The sequence below is a fragment of the Acanthaster planci genome, linkage group LG11 (assembly GCF_054643075.1).
Source record: "Acanthaster planci isolate LZ-2023a linkage group LG11, COTS_SCS, whole genome shotgun sequence".
Taxonomy (NCBI): Eukaryota; Metazoa; Echinodermata; class Asteroidea; order Valvatida; family Acanthasteridae; genus Acanthaster; species Acanthaster planci.
In genome coordinates this window covers 15,707,300-15,731,274 of record NC_141787.1, presented here as the reverse complement: position 1 = coordinate 15,731,274, position 23,975 = coordinate 15,707,300, and the positions used below count along the sequence as shown (strand labels likewise).

General features: G+C 40.9%; 4 protein-coding genes across 5 annotated transcripts; 1 reads left to right on the top strand and 3 right to left on the bottom strand.

The window, feature by feature from the left end:
• Positions 1 to 171: 171 nt before the first annotated feature.
• LOC110976444 (N-terminal Xaa-Pro-Lys N-methyltransferase 1-like) lies at positions 172 to 1,999 on the bottom strand. The gene is made up of 2 exons (XM_022229710.2): positions 1,675 to 1,999; positions 172 to 1,319 (listed from the first exon to the last, which is right to left on the bottom strand). The coding sequence occupies exons 1-2, from the start codon at positions 1,846 to 1,848 to the stop codon at positions 801 to 803; spliced, it is 693 nt and encodes a 230-aa protein (XP_022085402.2). The 5' UTR covers positions 1,849 to 1,999; the 3' UTR covers positions 172 to 800.
• Positions 2,000 to 2,296: 297 nt separating this feature from the next.
• LOC110976454 (acyl-coenzyme A thioesterase 9, mitochondrial-like) lies at positions 2,297 to 8,306 on the bottom strand. 2 transcript variants are annotated; one of them, XM_022229727.2, is made up of 12 exons: positions 8,175 to 8,306; positions 7,567 to 7,685; positions 7,298 to 7,343; positions 6,320 to 6,519; positions 6,104 to 6,187; positions 5,860 to 5,963; positions 5,552 to 5,628; positions 5,217 to 5,396; positions 4,849 to 4,939; positions 4,612 to 4,697; positions 3,852 to 4,090; positions 2,297 to 3,086 (listed from the first exon to the last, which is right to left on the bottom strand). In XM_022229727.2, the coding sequence occupies exons 1-12, from the start codon at positions 8,201 to 8,203 to the stop codon at positions 3,007 to 3,009; spliced, it is 1,335 nt and encodes a 444-aa protein (XP_022085419.2). In that variant the 5' UTR covers positions 8,204 to 8,306; the 3' UTR covers positions 2,297 to 3,006. The 2 variants fall into 2 exon arrangements, with proteins under 2 accessions (XP_022085419.2, XP_086999731.1); XM_087143605.1 differs by lacking the exon at positions 8,175 to 8,306 and adding an exon at positions 7,974 to 8,099.
• A 746-nt stretch (positions 8,307 to 9,052) lies between these two features.
• On the top strand, positions 9,053 to 11,435 carry LOC110976429 (uncharacterized). Its single transcript, XM_022229687.2, has one exon. The coding sequence runs from the start codon at positions 9,893 to 9,895 to the stop codon at positions 10,895 to 10,897; it is 1,005 nt and encodes a 334-aa protein (XP_022085379.1). The 5' UTR covers positions 9,053 to 9,892; the 3' UTR covers positions 10,898 to 11,435.
• Positions 11,436 to 12,736: 1,301 nt separating this feature from the next.
• Positions 12,737 to 23,880, bottom strand: LOC110976447 (kinesin-associated protein 3-like). The gene is made up of 19 exons (XM_022229714.2): positions 23,726 to 23,880; positions 22,404 to 22,535; positions 21,629 to 21,780; positions 21,352 to 21,416; positions 20,874 to 21,015; positions 20,518 to 20,742; positions 20,319 to 20,408; positions 19,729 to 19,907; positions 19,552 to 19,605; positions 19,174 to 19,282; positions 18,960 to 19,060; positions 18,339 to 18,560; positions 18,065 to 18,230; positions 17,584 to 17,709; positions 17,391 to 17,489; positions 17,179 to 17,264; positions 16,218 to 16,410; positions 15,726 to 15,843; positions 12,737 to 15,182 (listed from the first exon to the last, which is right to left on the bottom strand). The coding sequence occupies exons 1-19, from the start codon at positions 23,755 to 23,757 to the stop codon at positions 14,984 to 14,986; spliced, it is 2,490 nt and encodes an 829-aa protein (XP_022085406.2). The 5' UTR covers positions 23,758 to 23,880; the 3' UTR covers positions 12,737 to 14,983.
• Positions 23,881 to 23,975: the final 95 nt, after the last annotated feature.

Below are 23,975 nucleotides of genomic sequence, written 5' to 3'. Positions count from 1 at the left end.
ATTAGCAAGCCGTTGTTTGTCGACTGCTTTGGGCATGAAAATATCCTATAACATTCACAAATAGAAAGTTAACATTATAAGACAGAAAAATCATCTCTAAATGAAAGCTAGGGAAGGAGGTTTGGCCATTCATTAGAGGAAATCTCAATTATTGATGCTAAAGAAGCAAAGTTGCTGTTTTATATTCAAATTTAACCTCACATTTTATTATGTTCATGCCAAATTTATTAGCACGTGACTTTGGGTCCATTTTGAACAAAAAATCTCGCAAATAAAAATCACATTCAACTTACAGCATGACGTTCCTCTGGTGAAATGATTTCTAACACAATACACTGATTCATCGGATATACATGTTCACTTCTATAAAGATTAAAAATTAAGACTTTGGACACCTTTTTAATGAGGTTTGAGTACACAGCAATTCACATCAATCAGAAATAATACAGCTAAATAGGATAAAATATTTAACTGCATTTCTCAACAAGTTCAGAAACGATATGTTCACAGAATTTGAATGTGAAACTTAAGTTGTGAAAGCTCTGTGTTGGTTCCATTTCCTTAAAAAGAAGTGTCTGCCATATTAATTTTTTCTCAAACTTAAGCCTTGTATCAGGAAAATATGGCATTAACCAAGACAAGTAATGACATTTCTTTCTCTTTGAAAAAGAAATGTTTATTTCACTCTAGAAAGGAACTATTTTTCACTACAATGGAACTACAATTCAGGGACAAGAAGAATTGGAGTTTATTTTTTTGGGTGGTGAAGTTTTAGCCCTTGTGTTCTTAACCAGATGCATTCATCTATATTTAAGCGCAAACATCTTGACCATATATATCTCCAGTGGAAAGTTCCTCTGTGTCTCTTCCTTCATGATCTTGAGTCCTGCTTTGCGGAAGATCTTAGTGAGTTCCTTGGAGGAGCGGGTCACGCTGCTGTCCTGCTCGTCAAATACAACCCCTTCCCTGGAAATATTCTCCTTCACGCATATGACGGCGCCCTCTTTCAGGCCTTCCTTACATCTCTTGAAGAAATTGATGAGGTGTTCGTCGGTCAAATGGCCCAAAACCCACTGGCACCAGATGACATCGTAGTGCTTGGGCTGAGGTACAAAGTCCTGCAGCCCACAGCAGATGTACTTGCCAACGTTGGCCGATGCTTCCCCAAGGAAGGCCGGTGCCTCATCCAGAAATTTCTGCTCCTGTTCAACCAGATCAACTGACTGGAATAGAGGTAGTAAGAGGTGTTTGGATACACGACCGATACCAGCGCCACAATCAAGAGCCTTCTCAGATCCAACTCTCTCGTTCCATTCACACTGAAAACAAAGATACGTACATATAATAAACTGAAATAAGTCACCCTTAAAAATACACTTATTAAACTTGATAAATCCACTTTGCAGAAAGCAGAGTAAACCATGGAGGGTCATGAGTAAACTGACTTTAACTTTAAGTTACAAATCTTCAGTCATGTCAGTCATGCCATTGCCAGTTTTGAAGGTAACCATGGCCCTGAAGCTAGGTCCCGGCCTACCTCCGTGAATTGACATGTTTGAAGTTTGAAATAAATTAACAGAGACAGTAGTTCGTCAGGGTGGGGAACCGCCTGAAGGTAACTTGGACTTTCGAGTTCCAATTTCTTTAATTCTGGAGTCTCTATGCATGACTTACCATTAGCATTGGCTTGAGAAAATCGATCGACCCTCTCACGTCCGTGCTGGAGATGTTTCCGTATCCACCGAGCATTCCGTTCACGGTCGGTGGGATTTCCTCCCAATAATTCTTGGCCTCCTCGTAAAAGGTGGCTTTGGTCATGGCATCTTTACCTTGGGTATGCTGGGCCATAGTGACCCGTAAGTTGTTCACAAAAACAAAAAAGACCGAATTTCTGTGAAGCGCATCTCATGAGATAACTTCGTCCCCTGAAACAGCGCGCACCGGTACAAAAATGCCGCATGGTCAGTATTGAATATTAGTTGCCGAGTTCGTCTCATCCCGTCAACGCTTTAGTGAAATTTATGCTGAATAATGGAAGGGGGCCAGACTAATTGTTTGCAATCTCAATATATGGCGCGCCAAATCTCTCAATCTTTCATATCCCAAAGTGTATTCTGAGAAATCCCTTCTGCTTCTGGCAGGGAGTAATACTTGAAAGCCCCTTCCCGAAAACATAAAAAAATGACCAAAAACAACGACAAAAAAGGTAAACCTGTTGGGTACTGTGTAGCTTAAATTATCAGGATAAAACTCCATACAACATGGATTATAAGCATGCAGCACAGCTATCTGAAAATTTTTAATCATTTTCTGCTCAATTTATTTCTGCTTTTTGCACTAGTTACTCAAGTAACAAAACAGAAGTCTGTAACTTACTGTGTTTTGTCAAGAATGTTTTTGTCAAATGTCCTATACAAAACTGAACATCAACTTTGTTATTCATCTCATCAATAAATCAAATAATTCATTTCAGCAATCAAAAAGAAGCTGGAATAGTTTGTGAGATCAGTCATGTCTAAACAATTAACTTGAGATTTTTGAAGTTTCTTTTACTTTCAGTCAGCTGATAGAAAAGTCCATGGATAGAAAAAGAAGCTCAATTTGAATTCGTCCGACGTTACAACATATGTCAGTCTTCCAAAGAAAATGTTTCATGAATACCATTTTGTTTCACTTAAAATACATGGTTGAGAGTTGATCTTTCTAAAGCGAACTGTTAAAACTGTAAAATGAAGCCTGAATATTAAAAACAATAACAATAAGAACATGGATCTATAAACAAATGTACAAACCTTTTTGCATAAATAACCCAACATTTCCCCATCTAGTACTTTATACATATTTGACTTTAAACTCCAACAAGTTTAATTTAATGCTATCAGTTCAGCACGCTAAGTCTATAACAATCTGGGCATAATTGAATACACGGTCGAAAATGCACTTGTCGTTTAATTACTAATAATTAAGACTTAGGAGTTTATTTGAAAGCTGCGAGCTTGCATCGTTTCAACTTTTCACGGACTCTTCAGGATTTTCCCTGAGAAATTCCAGAAAGTGTCTTCTTCCGTTCAGAAACAGCATCGACTCTGCCGAAGACAGTGAAACAAATGAACACATAAAAAATGCATCCCCCATGTCAACAATTCATTCATTCATTAGTTATTAGTCGATGTAGAAAACATAGAAATCTAGTTTCCACTGGTATATTGCAACAACAAAAAACTCAAAACTTAGTCAATAAAATATTTCAAAAATACAAGTGGTAAAAACCAGTCACAAACTGACACAATACACCTCAACCTCAAAATCACCGAAAAATCACTTGTAACACTTCAAGATAGTAAGTATACAGTTACAAAGACATACCTACAGCCTAACCTTTGGATGGAATTCCAGAAAGAGATATTCAAAAAGAAACAGAAAGCGATAAGAGTGCTGGAGCCCCCATAAACAATTCCCAGAGGCTTCGTTATTACCCCTGACCATCAAGCCAATGAAACCTGAAACTGATGTCCTCTTGTTGGGGTTCCAGAATGAGGAAAAAAACTGCTCCCCTCAAACAAATAACAGAAATAATGCTTCAACATGCACTGTGCATGGTACAACCTGAAAGTCGCTTGACAGACGACTTTTTTTTTACATGCATGACTTTCATTTCCATTTATGAGCTACTGTGCAAACTCTGTTGTTGCTTACTAAAAAACTTGGGAAGCCAAAGACAAGGATAAATAACTGTTTGAGCAATTTGTGGAAATTTGGGTGGAGTTAAGTTCCACTGTGACTGACTTGACATTACAACCGAAAAATACGCCCCAACAACGATGCAATATGACCAACCATGCAATGCTCACCTCCGTATGTCTTGGGCTGAACGGGCGGGACTGGCCCATTGGATTTGACCGTGAAGTGGAACACGTTGGTTGTGTCCCGTTCTCCCGTCTTAGGGTCAACGACCTCAGCATGGACCCTCAGTTGCATGTAGTTCCTCTCCGTGTAGGCAATCTGGGAGGATAGATATAGCAGGTCGCCCACTTCCACTGGTTTGCGAAACTGAATGCTGTCCACTGATTTGAAGATTGGTCTCCTTCGACTGAGAGGGATAAATTAAGGGTACCTAAGACTCGTCTGCTTTCCATTAACTCAATATTTAATCTTAAATTTCTTCAGATTAGAATTTCTGGAACTTTTTAATTCAAGTTCACTTTTTATATTGCGTTATTACCCATTCATAAATAACTGGGACAGTTTTTCTATTCCTATTGGTCAAAACGCATCATGTGACCGTGTATTAACATTTGATAGTGCCCGCTGAGAAGTGATAATGCCCGCTGCGTAAATCATGCGCTGGCACACGGATACGAGACAGTTTAATCGGGTCTGATTGGTCAGGAGTCTGTGTGCATGCAACAAGCCATGCGCACACCAAGTTCACTGAAGAAGATTCTATTGAACAACTTTCAAAAGGAATAAAATGGACAGGGGTGTTTGGAAAAATGAAAGTAAAGTTTTAAGACAAAATTGTTGAAAATCCATCATATGCCGACTTCTTATGACTCTCTGATTAAAAAGGTATTTATGAAAGGGTGGAAAATTGGTGAAAGGTTTACTCACGAATATACAGCAGCATTAGCATAGGCCAGCTCCAGTGCTTGCCGCATCAAAAAACCACCAAAGATTTTGTTGTACAAATTACGTTGCTGAGGAAGAGACAGGAGTAATGTAAGTCCAAACAGAGACTACAATGAAGACGGAAACATGGGCGAAATGCATGAAGCACTGTTTAGACAGACGTCAGGATGGAAATGATAACAGTAAACAATTAATTCAAAGAGCATCTTCAAAGGTTACCTCGGGGAAACAGATGAGAAGGTTTTTGAGTTTACTGTCTTCCATCCATACTGCATTGGCAGGCCTAGTTCTGGTGCTGAAGGAGGCACTCCTGCAAGGATCAAGTACAAAAACCAAGATGAAACTGATCCGTATCACGGCTTGGATTCTGCCGACAGTCTGAGCTACACTGAGTGTAACGTTTTGTAGGTTGCTCTTAACTGGTCCAAAACAGCTAAAGTCACAGTTGACGGCGAGTCTTCAATTCTTGGATTAAGTCCTAGTTCGCATTTCAGCATCAACTGTTGTGACTAATACCAGAACACTGATTCCAAGCAGATATTATGCTAGATGACAAAATTTGTCCCCAAGAATCTGATCCTCCTTACCTTTGGTCGAGCGTATCCACAAAGAGCTTGTGGACGATCTCTCTCTCTTCGGCAGTGGGGGCGCTCCTGAGTAAGGACTGCTCCGATCTCTCCAACCGCAGCTGTTTGTTTTTCTTACCTCTGGCTATAATGGACTCTTCCTCTGTGGTCTGAGCTCGCAGTGGGTGCACAAACGCTGCCCTGGGGGAGACATAATTGGTATGTAAAACCCAAGTAGGGAATGTGTGAAAGAACAGTTTTCTTTGATTCGACACGATTTTTCTTCATTCCTTGGAATACATTTTTAAACAATTATTTGGCCCTCATTAAATTGAAATTTTGGAAATAATCTTTACCTCTTGTTGTCTGGATCTCGTGCCACCATTACAAATCTGGCCCCAATTAACTTCTTCCAATTAACGCCGTCTTGTTTCTGTTCAGGAGTAAACATAAATCAAACAAATTCACATTGTAATTCAACCTTTTGAAAATGTAATTTTATAAAGAAATGCATCTCTTTATCGACGCCAACAGCTTAAGAAAACAGAGCAAAAATAGCTTTGGTAAAACATATTTGGGTACAAGGCCAGAGTTAATTCATTCAAGGACATGATAATGACCATGGCTTACTCTGTCATCTTATGTGTGTTTGTCTTTATCTTACTTGATGTAAATGCATAGTGACTTCCATTGACGTTTTCCCAGCCCATGTCACACTGCCGCACATCTTGATATCTCGATTATATTTGATTTCAACTTCGTGGAGATCTGGAGACAATTAACAAAGCATCAACAATGGCATCACACAGCAAAACCAGTTATCTCAACTACTGCACCTGCAAGCATTTTCATGAAGTCTCATCTGATTTGAGTTCTGTGGCATTGTAAATGTCCTTCTTTAAACTGACCTATTCTGTCGACCAATGCTGTGACAATCACCAAAGGTGTGGCCTTGGCCCCAGATTCCCTGTTATGTTGGTAGGATATCCACACTGTCCAAAGAAAAAAAAACAAATTACACAGTTTCTCTGTGCTTAGAAGATTCACGTGCTTAACCACTCTTCCACTAGCTCCATTTAAGATAACCAGGCCGGAAATCAACACTTTCTAAAACATTTTCTCACCTGCAAACGTGTCCAAGTCTTCCATGATCTTGCCGATGCGCACCGTCTTGTAGAAGTTTAGATATTTCTCTTGGCATCTGGGGTCTTCCCCTAGCGGGATAACTGCCTCCTGATAGCTGTCTGCCATGCATCGCTCCTCAAGGTCCTCTTGCTTCTCGGCAAGTTGGCTGTAGAGATCCGACCGATCCTGCTGTTGCTCACTAGTTGAAAGATAACCATATCACAAAAAACAGTCTATGACGATGAAACATTTAGATGATGATGAAACATTTATTTCAATGCTGTCATTCTTTATAATGTAACCAAACACGTTCACATTAATTAAGTGCTGAATATATCTGGCCATTAAATTGAGTAACATTACATAAAATAGGATTACATCTGATAAATTAGATGACCACATTTAGGTTTAAGGTTAAGCAGCTACACTTTTGTACCCCAACCCATAGACATATGACAACCATACAATCTAACATGGGACAGACAAAATGACGAACAAGACAAAACAAACATGTTTGAAACGACGGCGCATGAATAGAGCACAAATAAATATGATTTAGGAATATGAGCTCAGCAACTGGGTTTTTCCAAGCTATAACTATCTATAAACTATAAGTATTTTTATCCCCCTAAAAATGTAAACTGCTGTTTTATAATGCAGCTTATTATCAAAACATTCTCCAAACTGCTACACAATTACAATATCATTGACCTATTCAAAAACTTTTTTCATAAAACCAGGTCTTTGGGGCATGGTTAAAGATGAAGACCAGACCACAGACACTCTTGTGCAGATTTGATTTTTTTTTTTCAGAAGGCAGAGTTAAAACCAGTTTGATGAATTTCTACCGTAAAAGTGAACAATAGCGCCCTCGTTAATGCACTATCCCTGTAAAGTTTGGCAAAGACTGACATCAAAGATCAGTGACTGTCATCAGTTCCAAACTAACTGCACAAATCTCTTTGACTTGAATTTACCTCCACACCTTCTGAGCTCCAACCAATTCCTCCAGCTGCTTTCTGACTGAAAGAAAAATAAAGAGAAAACATCAAAAACAAGTTAGCCCACGATACACAGGGACTCGTTAACACTCGTGTACTCATCAGTCTAGTCTAGTCTGTACTGCATTACCCCCAAAAGATGTGACATGAATATTACAATCCTAAAAGATTATGAAGATGAACATTATAATTTGCATATCTACAAAGTATAGACTTTGTGATAACCTGGACGAGACCAATATTACCTCTTTTAATCCTTGGCATCCCACCGTCATTCTCAGAAAGCCAACGGACTGCGACAGGATGAATTGAAGTTGTGGCATTTAAAATTGGAAGCGAAAACCTCCCAAGAACACCAAAAGACCTTCAAAGCAAACAAAAATATGCAAGCATGCTAAAATTTAAAAATTTAACATAAGTTCAGTCAGTTGATCGTTAACTGAGCGTGTAGGCCTAGATTAAAACTTAACCAATATGGCCTACATTCAAAATATGATTGAGAGGGAAAAAAGTTATAACAAGTTTTCCCCTTGGGTTAAACTTAATGTCAATGACGTGCCACAGGTATTCTTGGAAAATTTGCATTTTACAATGCACAATATGAATTATCTTGTTGGCCGTTCGAAACTTAGTGCAGTAAATATTCGTGTACCGGTGTAGGTCTAAGTCCCTGCATGCACTGAAACGCGCGACTCCTATCCATCATGCGTCCGGAATTTGGGCAGCATACGTTTCACATCGTCACGTTGTATCCGTTAACTTCACCAAAGCGCAGCCGCATGCGCTATAAGTTTCATCAACATCATACAATCATGCCCGTCAAATTACAATACGCCAAAATGATCAAATTTACCTTCTCAAAATAACCGAAGAACTCATCATTATCAAACTGCAATTCACTGAGCAAATACAGCGCCCCCTCTCGTATAACCTCAGGTTTCCCGTGGGCAGCGGCCTTCTGCCCTGTGATTGGATAGAAGTTTAAAGGGCATTGATTGTAAAATTCATAAGCCCACACTTTTTTGTGGACATTAATTAATCTGGTATCAGTAAGGACTTGCATTTTTAAGCAACTGGACTTTGCAAGAGGTTGCAAGAACTGAATTATTGAAATTCAGGATACGACTTATTTTAAAGAAAAACAGGAGTTATCGGTTATTTAATTAAAAGAAATGACAAATTGAAAGATTCTCAGGGAAGCTATACATGTTTTCTATGTAAAAGCTCTTTTGCAGCAATAAACCAAATTGTTCACGTGACTTGCACATTTATCACTTGATCGTATCTAGGCGAAACACAATGTTGGTCCAGTGTAGGCCTATAGCATAACACTTTTCTTATTCAGTGTCTATGTAGTCGGGATTCGCTTCGGCCTACTCCCTAAGCAGTCTTGCAATTTCACCAAGTTTGTGTGGAAAAGAACTCTCGACATAAGAAACGACTCACCTGCGTCTGAATTCTTAAAACTGAAAATTACTGCACAATAGTTATGTTCAGTAAGATCCATCCCTAGATATGTCAGAGCCTCAGTGATAGTAATAAATTATAATCAAGTTGACTTAACTTCGTTAAACCACACCTGACTCACGACAGTAATAGGGTGATAGAGCAAGGTCACGAAATCCCATTATAACTACCCGGACACGTCATCATCCGCCGTGCATGATCAGGAAGTTACCAGTTTAACAGCCATTCTTAACTTAGCAGCCTTTTTACTCCCCAAGGTTTTGCCCTGGATTTAGGGACTAACTCTTTCTTAGTGAAGTGTGTTCGGTTATTGAAGTCGCATGCAGTCTGACAACCCTGAGAAAAAATGAGAACTGTGACTTCTCAGACGAGTGAAATGTCATGAGAAGACTACGTCAATATTGCGAACTCTACGGAGGGAAATTTCCATTTACCGAGCAACATTTTGGTGCTCTACATTGGGAGTGTCGTCTTGGTGCTGCGAAACTGACGCATAAATATGATGATTTTATAAGTCCTACAAGATCTTCAGCGATGCAAATCTTCAAATATTAGAAGAACTGATACTGGCTACAAACGCTTTCTACAATGGTGAGCTTTACTGTCTGTAGCGTCGACGAAAAAACCGCTGTCAGAGAAAAAGCCACTTAATTTTTAATTACGTAACCTCTGGGAGACGTGGAAATCCAACTATGATCCATCTGTATGATCTAACTGGACGTCGAATTTATACCGGTATGTATATACAGTAGCCACTCTACTGCCGTAATTTGAGGACGAAAAATGATTGCAAGGGCTGTGCGCAGCAATACCACCGATGCCAAGTGCCGTCTTCACCGAGGAATTATGCGTCATACTAGCGCAGTATAGAAAGAATTGCTCATGTGATTATCCGGAGAACTTTAAATAAGTCTGGAACTAAAAATAACCTGAACATTCCCCCAAATACTCGTAAGCTAAGATTTTGAAACGAACTACCTACATTTCGTCACTGTTTTATCGAGACATTTTGTTGAAAGTTTCAGTGACATGTCAGTGAAAACTCACGCAGAATTTCGAGTGAGTTAAGGTTACTGTGGACTCAGTGAAAGCAATCAATTCAACATGAGTACAGGTGAAACTGTGAGAGGTCTTGTGGCCGATATTGGAGTTAAGTTAATATGTCTCGCGGTGCTAGCAGGCCAGTCGGCTTTCCTAGATCACGTCCTCATCCATTATGGACAGGGAACAGGATTCAAGCGAGGTTACGAATGGATCATCATCGATGTTATCGTGTTTGTCTTCTGGTTATCGGCTTTCATGGCTTCCCGCCGTCAGGCTGGGCAACCCATCTACCCTCTCCCTAAAACCAAGCAGGACCTATTCTACGAGTTCCCGTTCGCCTACTCCTGCTGGCTCGTCTATGCCTGCGTCTTTGTGGCTAAGGTCATCCGCATCATACATAACATCGACGTAACAGGAATCCACGAGGGAATCTTCAGCCCCATTGTCTTGAAGATAGCCGTCTCCCTGTCGTCCATTTTGTTCCTCCTGCTGGCTTACAGCCACCACGAAGGGGTGGAGAAACAAGAGTACAAACTTCAGGTGCAGAAGCTTGGCACCATGGCCAGCCTAGCCATGCTGGACAGCGCTGATCTCCTCGACATGATCGTGACAGGGGATCAGGAACATATCCTACCGTATCACGTCCGTGCTGCCATCGTTGCCTTCGGTTGCATCTGCTTCATCATCCCGACGATCCCGCTCTTCGCTCTCCGCTTCCTGGCGTCCAAACAGCCCCGCTACCCCAGTCAGCCGAAGCCTAAGAATAAGAAGAAAGGTAACAAGGACCGCAGAGACTCGGAGGAGCAAGACAGCCACTGGGAGGGCGCATTTCTCCTGAAGTCCGTGCTCTTCTTGCTTCTTGTGGATATCCCATTCTTTGCCATCCGCTTCCACCTCTGGCTGCAGAAGGGCATGACGGCAAGTGTGTTCCTCACCAAGAATCTCTTGATGTTGGTCCGAGCACTTCTAGACCTTGTCAGTGAGGTGCCCCAATGTACAAGGAATGTTAAGAGAGATCGGCCTCTGCTGGAATTAGGCATGGTGGTCCGTATCAACAAAGACTGATCGAGCAAAAAATGCCTTTTGCCACTCAATTTTTTTCTTCTGTCAAAAGAATGATCAAGGAACCCTTATCAACGTTGCACTCGCGACGTTCTCTGGGAAAATTGGTGCAAACTATTATGACTCTTTTAAAATAACATCAGTCATTCATATTCCACGATAATTTGCATTTTGATCAAAATCTAGCTCAGTCTTAAGTTTTATTCAACTGAATTACTTTAAAATGCTGTTTAGTGGACTTCTAATTCTCGCACAGTACCATGTAAACCTGTTCATTAACGGAAACTGAAAAGGAAATAGGGGATTCTTGAGGTACAAAGTCGCAGTTTCTGGAATAAGTACGCCTGTCATTGAGCTTATTAACCGAATGGTGACCACACTGCTCCCAATTCTATGTAAATCTATTGACCTGAGACAACGCAGTTAATCTGGAGGGATGTAGTTAATTTTAAGTATGAGCGACCTAACGAGATGCTTTCAGAGCTCTCAGCTTGATACAGACTTACCTCGCATCATGGATGAATAAGAACTTGTGCTTTGATACCAGCAAATTGTATAACGTTAATATGGATCAACACATAACCATTTATTTACTTAATATGGCGAAAAATGGCGGGTCAACCGTTCAACAGTTCTTGCAACCTTTAACTTTTGTAGATAACAAATAATGATATACACTGCAGTGAGCATATTATCCACATAATTCTCAAAATTAGAAACTAAAATAATTGAAAATATACTTTCTATATATGCTTTGTACATTAAAATCTTTTAAGTCTTGAAAATTACGCTGTGTATTTAAAGACCGCGTCTTTGGGTACACAAAAATGTGTAGGGAACAGAAAGATGAGTCAGTTTTGTGTTAAAAGGCTAAACATAAAACTATAGGGGTGAAAAGGGAGTAGGATATCGCAGAGTATCAGAAAAGATTGCTGAAAATCTATGATGATTACAGGCTTATTCGCAAATCGTTGGGCCATAGTTCTTCACTCATGACGGGTCGCTCGTGACACAGCGGATTAAATCTCAGCTGTGTTCAGCGTACGAAAGGTCTTTCCACGGATATCGAGTATATCCTGGAGACAAATTAAGAACAGCAGAAATCCAGGGGAAACTAAGGCAGGCCGTTAGCGTACAGATTTAATAAGTTTTGGAATGAGTCACCTTTTACAATTACTTGACGTGTTTTATCTGGAGCGTCGTAGATGCAAGACAGGGTCAAAGGTGAATAGTTTTTATTTCATATCCAGTCAAATTAAAGACTGACAGGTGTTTACCCCACCACTTATCCAACGTCAGTTATTATATTCAGGTGTGGGACGGGGGTTACAATAGAGTTTAAGATCTCGGGGAAACTGAGAATCCATTCAAATCCCTTTTTTAGACTTATTTTGTTGTTTAGTCCATTCCGCTCCTTTACCAAACACAGACAGCCCTCACCCCCTTTCCGTCCTCTGTGGGGGCTTTCGGCAATATCATATCTTGGCACGGGGGAGCACGGGTTCGGATCTTTCGATTAATTACTTCCGACCGGTCGACCGGAAGAGACTGTTTGAAGGTCTTCGTATCTGCGCGGCTTAGTTTAGAATTTGACGGTAGCTTTGCATTTCGCATGTTTGTGTTCTTTTGGCAGTGTTACCCTAAATAATATGGGCTTTAAAGTGAGACAACGAACAGGCATGATTAAGCCGAGAAGCCGCTCCTAATTTGTACAGCGGTGAAAAATGGCAATAAGTGGCCAAAAAAAAAAGCTGAGGTCAAATTTTAAAAGGGAAAGATAAAATATAAGTCTTTCGCTCAATTCCAGTGGGGTCACATGGTTTCAAATAGGTCTTCGACATCTTTTTGAACGAGAAAACGGAAAAGGTTTACTTTTTATGTACAACAAATGCATTTACATGTATTCCACACAGCACACGTCATGCATTGAACATGGAAGTATTTTACAATAAATAATTTACAACTTCAGCTTGACAAAATGACATGTACAATCATGCATACAGTCTTACAGCACAAAATATACAAAACATCATCATGAAAAGTACCAAGTTGATGAACACAAAAATGCCTTGGGAAGCTAAAACACAAAGCTTGATACTTTCTTTCTTGATAATTGCTGTCAAAGCATTTTCGAACTGCAATTCATTCAAGAAAACACTGATATTTGGCATCGTTTTTGTGCCATATCTAAAGGGAAATCGCTCATGAAGACTAACAACGTCGGCAAAATTGGAAAGCAACCCCTGATTATGAAGGATTAAATCCAATCAGTAAAATTATTGTTAGCCAATCATCACCTGTACATGACAAAAGCCGGCACACAAATGATTGTCTCAAGCCAAGACACCTGATACAAAGTTGACTTGTAAATATTTGATTGAACTGACAGTGAACCAGGAACATTTATCGAGTATGACAAGTTACTAGCGAAGCTTTAACTCTATGAAATTGGAACTACTAGAGTTATCAAAAGGAACATTATTAGATATCTTAAGAAGGAAAGTCCAGCAATCAGTTCAATCAAATTTACATCTTGGAAATGATGATCAAACATCTACATCACCACTTCTTATTTTTAATCTAAAATAACATCGCACATTGAATATGAAATGACCAGCTAAGATCATAACTCACATCCACACTTATCTGAATACCCTCCCAAATTCAAGCAATAAGCTTCCAACAGGAAAAATGTTTTCAAGTGCTGGATTTACAAGAGAAGTTCTAAATTATTTCAGGTCACAAATGGTTATGAATGCAATTGAGCTATGGTCTACAGCTTTAATCTCTGACATTGTTTCCGATCACCATCAAAAATGAGAGAGACACAAAATATTTTTGTAAGCACGGCTGTGCCGAATATCCGAATATTCGGTCGACTGTTGAATATTCGAATATTATTTTTCGAATTTGAATATTCGAATGCAAACTTGATGAAAAGGAAGGGAAGATTTCTTTTGTTTTTAAATGAGAAAAATTGCACCATGGAGGCTTGTTTCAAGCAGATTCAAATGAAAAGCGTCAGAAGTTTAACAAAAACAAACAGTTTACAGTGGAGACGGGTTACTGTTCTGAAATATTAAAAAACTGACCTCCACTTCAATACGACTTTAAACCTTCTAAAAAGGAAAGAGTGGAATGTGACTTTATGCTCATTTGTCGTGACAGGTCCACATATAGCATTGCTTTCAATTCTCCCGATAGCAACCGGGTGAATGCTGGAAAAACTGGTTCCCCTCATATTGCCTTTTTGGATGAATGGCATTTTTTACTCATCACAACTTTCCTGTGGGTTGAAAAATTTGCATGTTGCACAGCTGTCTGAAACTGGATATTGGGAGACATCAAGTATGCCACTTTAAGCCCCCCCCCCAAAGTCTTTGGTTTCTGGTCAGGAACTGGCTCTAAAAGTGGTGCGACGACACAGCTTTTTTTACCCTCACCTTGAATTTCTGGAAATGATGTACATATAGTGCGCAATGTCCATCGTGACTGCATGCGCATGTGAAACTGTTTGCTACCAACACTAAAATAGACTGCCCCCCCACACTTTTTACTGTTTACAAGCATTTTCAGCTTGTACATGTATACAGGACATAAGACCACCTCGTTTGTCTGGTTCCCAGATGTAAATGTAGACTACAGAAATGACGTCATCTATAAAAAGTGCCCGACTGAATGTATGGGGAACCAGAGGGACTCCTTTACTGTACATATTACTTGTACTCAACTGTACCCATCAAAAACACGTTACAATTACGCAGTAGCAAGATTGCAGTCCATCTAGCAAGTTTGGCAGCTTTTGGGCATCATTTTATACCGAATAAAAAATTTTGTTTATTTTGCCGACGTGCAGGTCTACAGCGACACGCACGCTGACCAGCAACCAGAAACTTTTTTGGCCTAAGCCAATAGTTTTACAGTTGTGTAAAGTTACCGAATACTGGTCTGAATTAAAACTCCAACCGGCCAATGCTGTTATTCTAAAGTACACGTATGTAAAAGTACCGCAAAACTCACTTTTTCTGTTAATCTTTAGCTTCCATCTTATGACCTACAGATGACCTTACTAACCTAATCCCCAAATACCTATCTATAATCATAGCTTCCCCTGTAGCCGTAATCTTGTGACCCATGGGTCTGGTACCCATACCCCTCTTGCAATGGTCGGCCATACTCATCAACGGCTGGTCCCCCATAGACCTCTAACGGCTGGCCATATTCATCGATGGCCTGTCCCCCCGGGACGTACTGGAGACGCGAATCAGGGCGGAACTCTTGGCTATATCTGGGGCAAAAAAGTGGGGGAAAAACGGGTATAATGAGAAGCAGCTGCGAAAAATTCAGGGATGTTTAAGTCATTTCTTATCCGATGATGCTGCATGATAAGCCTTGAAGTCCTTCAACCCCTTCGCTACGGAGGACTGCTACTACCGCAGCATTGTGTGAGGATTAGTGCATACCACACATACAATCTATTCACCATGCAGCTGCTGGTTCAATGGGGCCTGCTGCTGGACAAAGCCCTCCATTCAGGGCATACCACAGCCCAGCAGTCGCGGTCTAAATAATCCTGCCGTGAAGGGGTTAAACCTCTAACTTTTTGGTATTTCAGGCTCGCAGCACAGTTTTTCCACTTTGAAGGCAACTTCAATGTAATTTAAAACCTTCTGAACACTGCAACTGGCATTTGTTTGAATTCAGTTGATTTTTCTGTTGAAATTAGACTGTGACTAAAACAGTTAGTGCAGGGAATGCTGACTGAACGCTTACTTGAAAGTAATTTCTTTAGAATACCTGTGCAATTTCGGATAATTTCTGAGGTGCATACCTGTTACCATACATGGCAGAGCCTGGAGAACCCATATAGTCACCATTCTGCACATTGCCGTATTCATCGATATAGTCCGGAGTCACCACACCGTCGTACATCTCACCATCGTCATATCCTGAATGCATTCAACAACAATAAAATCAGCTTGTCAAGATCACTGATTCTGGGACATTAACAACCTAAGATGGAGCTTTTGATAACAATTACAACTTTCCATATTTGGTAGGTCCAAGTTGAAGAGCAAAAATTTCAATATGACCATGTGACTTGCTAACTTGTAATCGTTAGGACAACGGTTATCAATTTCCAGTCTAAGTCGGACAAAGTGTGGTCAGAGGTGAATGATTCAGAGGACATACATCCTCTGTCACCCTCGTGCATTCTCTGAGGACATCTGTCATTGTCTGCAACAGCGTGAACAATTACTAGCAGTCGGTTAGGGAATACAGAAGAATTACCACAGATTATAGTCTGAGAAGTCCATCTTACCTTGCTGTCCGTAGAAGAGGTCAGGCCTGTCCAGTATGTCCGATTCCTGGATGTAAGGACTATATCCCTCATCGCCGTACATCATTCCATCGTTCTCATCCATCTGCCGTGACTCCACCATCTCCAACCACTGGGAGTTGTGCCAACGGAACTTTTCCAGCTTGATTTTCTTAGCCCACTCTTCGTCAAATTCCTGGAGGCAAAATACAGGTAGTGGGCATTTACATGGAATGCTGATTTCCATTGGTTGATAACAAGCTCATCTTTGCATCCCTAGAAAACCAGTCCCAAGAAATACTATCATTGTGTATATCTTTCCAAATTCCAACATGTGACACAACCTAACAAAATCAAGAGCACCCGGGCAAATTTTTCGATTAAATCAATAAAAATTAACAGAAATGCTTGAAATCAATGGAAACTGTGAACATTTTAACCAATGTAATGTCCATTTTCACATGGATTTCAAACTGAGAGACACACAGAAACAAAGAAATGAATACGCCTTTTTTTAACCCCTTCACGCTGGGATGCGTTAAAACACGCCGTAAAAATTGAGATCCTCAGCCCGCTTTTCAGCCCACGCTCGAGTGAACACGATAGAAGAAGGCAGACCCTGGCTCTTGTATATATGGTGATTGGCCTTTTGTGTGTAGCCCAGAAATGAAAAGACCGAATTTGCATCATAATCACCAGCTTCACAATAGTCCTCACTTTGAAAAGAGGCAACGGTAATGTGGAAGGGTGAGTAGAGCCGCATGCCACCGAACAATCAGCCTTTTCACCGTGTAATTCAAAGTGTGCAGAGCACGCAGGGCCACAAACCGAGAATCTGCGGTTTGGCAGGTGGCCTTCGTGGCCAAGTGAGGCTGGAATTCTTGGAGTCGGCTTTCGGAAAGAAAATCCCGCCGAGAAGGGGTTAATAACCACATTAGTGCAAGTTGCCGAAGGCAATACTCACTGAGATGATATCCAAGGTATTGTCACACACTTTGCGTATTTCCGCGTTCTTGTCATGCATCAAGTCAATCAGGTAGGCAGGAGCCTCTGAGTATCCATGTTAAGGGGAAATGCTCCAAGCTTCCACCTGCAGCTCTATTAAGTTTGCTTTTCAAACATGGGAACACAAACTGAATGCATTGTGGGCCTGGAATTGTGACGTAAAAGGGATACGTGTTTGTTTGATGATAACTTCTCGAGTTGCTTCGTGGAATACCATCTGGTAGAAGACGTAGACAATCTGGCACACGATCTCATCGTCCTCTTGCTTAGCTGCGGGGAAAGAGTGTCGAACAATTAAGAACTGTACAGCTTTCTGTTCACCACAGAGATCACATCAAGGTTGGCGACACTGCAAATTCCTCACCGTTTAGCAACTCGATCAAGCTCTGAATGATTCCTGATTTGGCCAACATGGCAGCGCACGAGTCGTCCATGGCAACGGTCCCGACCAACATGACCACCTCCAACACCAGATCATCCTCCGCTGCGCCTGTAACCATGGAGATGATATCCTGTGTTAGGTTTGTCACAACTACCAGCAAGCTCTGGGAAAAAAAGTGTCTGGATCTCAGCATGAATCTGCAGCTTTTGCTAAGCACCTCAATAACCCATTAAGTAGAAATTCACAAACTGATTTATTGTCTCACTTTGCCCTTCTGCATTTATTGATGCCTTGTTGATTTCTTGAATTCTTGTCTGTCTGTCTACTTGTCATTTTACCATTGAGAAAGAGTCTGCCAGGACAAAACGTCAGGCTCTCTAATTTTTGTACATTTCAAGTAGTCAGCAAGCCGTGTTGAGCAGTTCTTTTACCTTACACTTTTTTAACAGGTGTTTCTACTCACGTGGTTCTAGTTTCTGAGTGATCCAAGGCACCAGTTTGTACTCCTTGAGGATCAGCTCATAGTCTAGGTCTGGTATGGTCAAGTTGGCCAGGATGCCTAACGCTTCCACAACCAGTTCCTCATCGTCAGAATTCTTCACTATGCTGGCAATATCACTGATGTACTCCTAACAGATGACATAAAAAAGGTCATTTGTCAAAAAGTCTCAATTTGTGGCATAAATCAAAAGACTTCCTCCTTGAGAAAACAACATTTCTTGAATGGCTGTACTTACGATGAACTGTTCCTTGGTTTGGCCATCGTGCTGAGAGATATTCCGTATCATCTTCAGCAGGAGCCCGTCTTTGAATCGTAACGCCCTGCGCATGAGAAGTCGCAGGCCGTTCCCCTCACAGATGAGCTGGGCGTTGCGTTTGTTACAAGCCAGGTTAATGCCTAGAGAGACAAGCTCCAACTCAATACGTTCGCCAGGACTCTCCAAAATCATCTTCATGACCTGACCAGCCAAAGAAAACCAGGCATTCAAAAACTTGTTCAAGTGGTCATTGGATGTATGGCCACAAATGACTATGGCAGTGCTACATAAGAAGCAGGTGCAAGTGACTTTTGAGAGTGTCTATAAAATATTCCACACCAAAGTTTTTAAAGCTTTAAAGTTTATGTGATAAAATGAACACTAAACTGAACAGCGTGTTTTCAGTTTTGTATGGTTTGTGTAATTTAACCACAATGAAACTGTACTCATCTTATAATTACGGCTAATTCCCAGGTTTTTTGGCATGATGTGAAAGAAATTAAAAAATCCATTACAGCATCCATGCTCCGATACTCATTGACTAAAACTCACCTTGTGGCAAGAATATTTACACAGAATCTTTGAGAGGGAAAGATTTACCATTGGTATGCAGTCGGTGTAAGTGAACATGGATTTAGCTTTGTCGTCCATGCTGATGTGGTACAGAATGCAGAGAACAATCACACGATGGTTATCATTGCCTAGAAAGAAATAAACAACACAGTGAATAAAATGGTGGAATAATACAGAAAAGAATATTTACCAATGGAAGACAAACTGGAGAAACAAGAAATTACCCAGATGACACACCCACCTAGTAGGCCGACAAGTTTTGGCAACAGGCCAAGTTTGATCATCTTTCCTCTGAGGTCTGTGTCAAAGGAGAGATTCAACAGCAGACGAAGGCTGATATTCAGTAAATCCTGGCGACAGAAAATATGTCACAGACATTTAATTCTCAGAAATCTGCAGATCACAAACTCTGCTGGAGTGGAAGACTTTGCCTCGCAAATCATCCAGCCTCAAATGGGATGAAGAACGTTATGATGGAAAGAGAGGCTCACAGAAAAAATGGACAATGGGGCATGTGACCGCCAGACAGAAACCTCATTATTTCTAGACGGATGCAAAATTTTGAAGGAACAGTCAAGAATGTTCAACATGATTGTCGACAACTGCACGGATGACTCACCTCATGATCACATGGAATCAACTTCGTCAATTTCTCGATAATTTGACGCTGTGCCTAAACATGAAGATAAAAAAAATACACGAGGATTTTACCACCACTGCCTGCGATATTTCAGCAAAGATTAAATTGCATCCAATTGAATTTTCATACAGCAAACTCCTGAAGTCTCCATCTCACCATCTCAGCCTTGTTCTCCGAGACAATGCTGAGCTTCTTGAGGAAGGACACAACCAGGATGAGCAGCTCGTAGTTATCTCTGTCTAACGTCTTGATGAGCAGAGGGACAATGTTCTTGTTCCTCATCTTCATCTCCACTTTGGTGTCCTCAGCCAGGTTTAAAAGCAAGTAGTATGAGACTGAGGGAACAGAGCGACAGATAGGTAAAAAGGATAATAAAAATCAGGATTCGTGCTTTTTTCAATTAACAAAAATTCTTGGAAGTGTACCACAGAAATCCTCTGATAATCTGCTAGATAAAACTAGTTTGTTACTTTGTTCAACCCCTTCGCTGCGGAGGACTGCTACTACCGCAGCATTGTGTGAGGATTAGTACATACCACGCGGTCAAAATAATCCCGCCGTGAAGGGGTTAAAAAACGAAAACGAACTGTTCCGGTATTAAATTTGACTAAAACTGTTTGAAATAGAAATGGACTGGAACAGTCATACATAAACAGATATCTTCACCACGATCTCTTCCCCAACTTGAACTGATTTTAAGGTAACCTGTTTAACATCCCAATATACACGGTGTTGATTTCCCTCACCTCGCAGGAGTTGCTCCTGTTTCTTAAGGAGTCCATGGTACTTCTTCATGTTCTTCTCGTAATCCTTCTTGGCTTGCGGACTCTCCTCAGGTGAAGCATAGTTAAGAAAATTTGCAACATGCGCTCATATGAAAAAACCCAACCCCCAAGTATCAAGAGTAACAGGTGCGAAGGTTATAAATTGAACTTAAAAGGATATCTGCCTTCCTCTTTTTCTGAAGTTCGTCCAACCACAGGTCGTGTCTCTTGATCTCATGTTCAACGATGGACATAACTAGTGCACCGATCTTAAAGTGGGCGATGACACTGTGAAACTGAGAGAAACTGGAGAAGCAGAAGAAGACGTAGACGATGTTGGTGGCCAGCTCCACGCTACGCTTCCAGTCCTCACGAAGGACGCGAGCAAGCGCCCCGAGAACCGTGTCTGGAACGAGGACAGAAAGGTTCAGAGGTTGCAAAACTGCAAAGTCTTCAAAAGATTTCTAACAACTTGTATCTTCCAACCTCTTTTTTCATCTGAAACTCTGTATCCATCTGGACTGGTTCCGGGCTTACCATTCTGCAAGATTTCTTCCAGGTTGTCAGGATTCCGAGCCAGTTGTAGCAGGAGTGCTGTGCCTCGAACCTTCTCTGGAATGTCCTCATACAGCAGCTCGATATAATCCTCCACATCGTTGATGTTGGCTTGCTCATCCAGCTGTAAAGATGACACGATTTGGAAAGACACAAAAATGACTGACTTGCAGACCATCAGCTTACCTTCTGCCATAGGCTCTAGGGTAAGTTCGGGCTCTTCTGGTGGTTCTCTTCAGCTTCAAGTAATTTTCCATCACAACCCAAAAGTCTGTACCAAGAAAATCTTTCGCAGCTTTTCACTGTGGAAATTACAGCAAGGTTTTTCGGCTGATGTCATTTGACAATCAATCTCCTTGAGGAGGAAGTGATAATTCTTAATAACACCAATTGTTGTTGTCTCTAAAATTCTAAAAAAAAAATTCTAAAAACCCAGCTGAAAGAAATTGGAGTCACAAACCTCTGTCCCCTCATAGGGTGGAGGGTCTTTCAATCTTCCAGTCATCACTCCTTTCTTGGAACCAGCTAATCAAGTGGAAAAGAACACAAAAAACACATTTAGTCAGCAACATTCTACAAAAATCAAGAGGAAAAGAAATGAGTAATTCAATGCATGTCTACGACGCATCTCCCAACCAGTACCTTTTAGGAAGCACAAAATCAGGATATAAAGTGCACCACAGACCAACGGAGCCACGCTGGGAATAACTGTACTGTCTTCAGCTGCAATGACATACCTGAAGATGCTGATTCTTTTCGGTTCTGTAGGTAGTACAACAGCTGTTCAACCTCCGGCAGTTTGGAAGGATGGATCAGTTTGCATTTGTCCACTACCTCTCTGGCCAGGGCGGCGATGTCCGTGGCAGAATTCAGACTTCGAACCCGGATTCTGTGAAAGGAATGCAGAATCATCATCTAATTGCTGCTCTGGGAAAGAGCTAAGTCATGCAGAAAAGTTTGTCAGACAGTACATCAGTACAAAGGGTACCTCTTTTCTGTTTTGATATTCAAACTGAAAATCAGTAAATTCCCAAATTAAAAGAGCTCCAGTGTTGGAAGGAAAACGTCAAATTTCAGTTTGTAAATTGTATGTTGCTTTGAAACAATGAGAGATATTGTTTGAAACAACAACATGAACACATTTCCTAATTCCAGTTTTGATTATTTCATTCATTTAACTTGAACTTACTTGTGTTTTATTACTGGGGAAAGATGAATCATTAAAAAAAACCTGTGGTGCACTGAAAAAAAGTCTGCAAACTGACCACTACAATATATCTATAAAACCGCATGCAAGTATTCAAACTCGCCGTGCACCCAAACCAAGGTGTCCCACAGACATCCAGCCACCCCACTGGATTGAAACTGAGGCCGTGTCCGAAACGGGCTTCCAGAGCTATGGCTAGGTCTATCGTCGACACATCTCTGCACATTTCCAATGGAGGGAAGACCTAGACCTAGCTCTAGACAAGAGATTTAGATGCAGCCTGAGGTGGCATTGGCACAACTCACATTTTTTGGCATTCTTTCCTCTCTCCCAACATGGGGTCACCCATCTCCCCCAAGATGGTGGCCTCCAGTTCATAGTTGACCACCAACGCTTTCTCCGTAGGGTGGACATCTATGCTTCCTCCTTTCACTTTCCTACAAAGACAAACATATCAACAATAAAGTGCCACCTCAAACAAGAAAAGATTATTTATAAGGAGTTTGATTAAAACTATTAAAACTCAGGGTTTCAGATGTAAGATAAATTATGCATAGGCCCTATATCTTAGTCATTAACCCTCCTATGGTTTTACAGCACAAATGTGCACAAATGCCCACAGTCACTGGTGAGCATGTAGTTTCTATATGGAACACAAACATGCACAGGTTCAGTGTGTACACAGTTGGTTGCCAGCACAAAATGACCCAGGGTCTTTTGTGCAGTCCTCTTCACTGCATTTGGTTTACTGGACAATTATGCACATGAAACAGTGAAGCACAGTTCTTGGGCAGCACAAAAGTGCAATCTGATATTCCTGTGAGGGACTGTTGGTGCAGTGCACAACACAACACAGCTGTGCTTCTTTGAGGTGTTTACCAAATGACCCAAAGAGTGACTTCAGCATAGGAGGGTTAATCATGTGGAAATACATTGTGTTCTTAAACATAGCTCCTGTCTGTGTCTCACCAAGAACAGTGGTCCCTTCAAGACTCAGAGGGGCATATATATTCCCTTTCATTCTTTCGCGATATCCAACCCAATGACGAGTAATGCCAACTGTCACCAAGTTGCATAATTTCCAACATGGTCATCAGTATGATCAGACAAAAGACCAACCTCTCCACTCTCTGGCCTTGAAAAAGTTATTCAAATCGCGGGGAGGGGGGGAGGTTGGTCACGCTTTTCAAGCCTCAGAAGTGTTTATATTTTTGGCATTTTTCCATTTTAAGTGAAACCTTTGTAACATCTTTAGTTGTCAATCAGAGGGTTGGCCAAGGGGCGGGGATGTGTTGCTTCAAGGTGGGGGGGGCAAATATTCCTCAGGCTGTCTCATTCCACTTACGCAAATGTAATGGCTTATAAGTTTGGGCTATATTATACCTACATTATAATAATTACCTAGCATCCTAGTATCCAAAACTTACATTCTAAAAAAAGAAATTAAAAAAAAAAGATGTAAAGCGCCCTCTACAGGGCATGAGTAAAGGCACGATAGGCCTTTTAGGCCAAGTACCTAGACATGATCGGCCGTTAACAACACGGTTAAACTTAAACATCCCAGTCACAAACAAGTTGAAAACTGGTACTCAAATCAAACGTTAACTAGGCAACATCTGCCACAAACCTTTTCAGGTATCTTGCATCTTCCGCCTGCATGGCTCCGTATTTTTCATTCAAGCTATGGAACTGCAAACATGATTTCTCTAGCCAAAATATCCTACCCAGCCCCAGCTGTATGGAATTTACCTACAATTATTGGTATCCGTGTTTACATCCTACCAGGTGTCATCTGTTTACCGCATTAATATTTACGTCCTATTGGGAACCAGTGAATTTAATACCGATTTCAATGGTGCACAGCCGTACCGAATTTG

Bases quoted from the DNA above. Each gene is read 5' to 3' on its own strand.
- LOC110976447 (XM_022229714.2), bottom strand. From the start codon at position 23,757: ATGCAGGCGGAAGATGCAAGATACCTGAAAAG. The intron at 20,743-20,873 runs GTAAGCCCGGAA...TCCTCGTTCCAG, and splicing joins GGAAGAAATCTTGCAGAATG to ACACGGTTCTCGGGGCGCTT. The intron at 19,283-19,551 runs GTGAGTCATCCG...TTCTGTCGCCAG, and splicing joins TGATTCCATGTGATCATGAG to GATTTACTGAATATCAGCCT.
- LOC110976429 (XM_022229687.2), top strand. From the start codon at position 9,893: ATGAGTACAGGTGAAACTGTGAGAGGTCTTGTGGCCGATATTGGAGTT.
- LOC110976444 (XM_022229710.2), bottom strand. From the start codon at position 1,848: ATGGCCCAGCATACCCAAGGTAAAGATGCCATGACCAAAGCCACCTTT. The intron at 1,320-1,674 runs GTAAGTCATGCA...CTTTGTTTTCAG, and splicing joins TTCTCAAGCCAATGCTAATG to TGTGAATGGAACGAGAGAGT.
- LOC110976454 (XM_022229727.2), bottom strand. From the start codon at position 8,203: ATGATGAGTTCTTCGGTTATTTTGAGAAG. The intron at 7,344-7,566 runs GTAATATTGGTC...TTTTTCTTTCAG, and splicing joins GATGCCAAGGATTAAAAGAG to TCAGAAAGCAGCTGGAGGAA. The intron at 3,087-3,851 runs GTGAGCATTGCA...TGTCTTCGGCAG, and splicing joins TCAGCCCAAGACATACGGAG to AGTCGATGCTGTTTCTGAAC.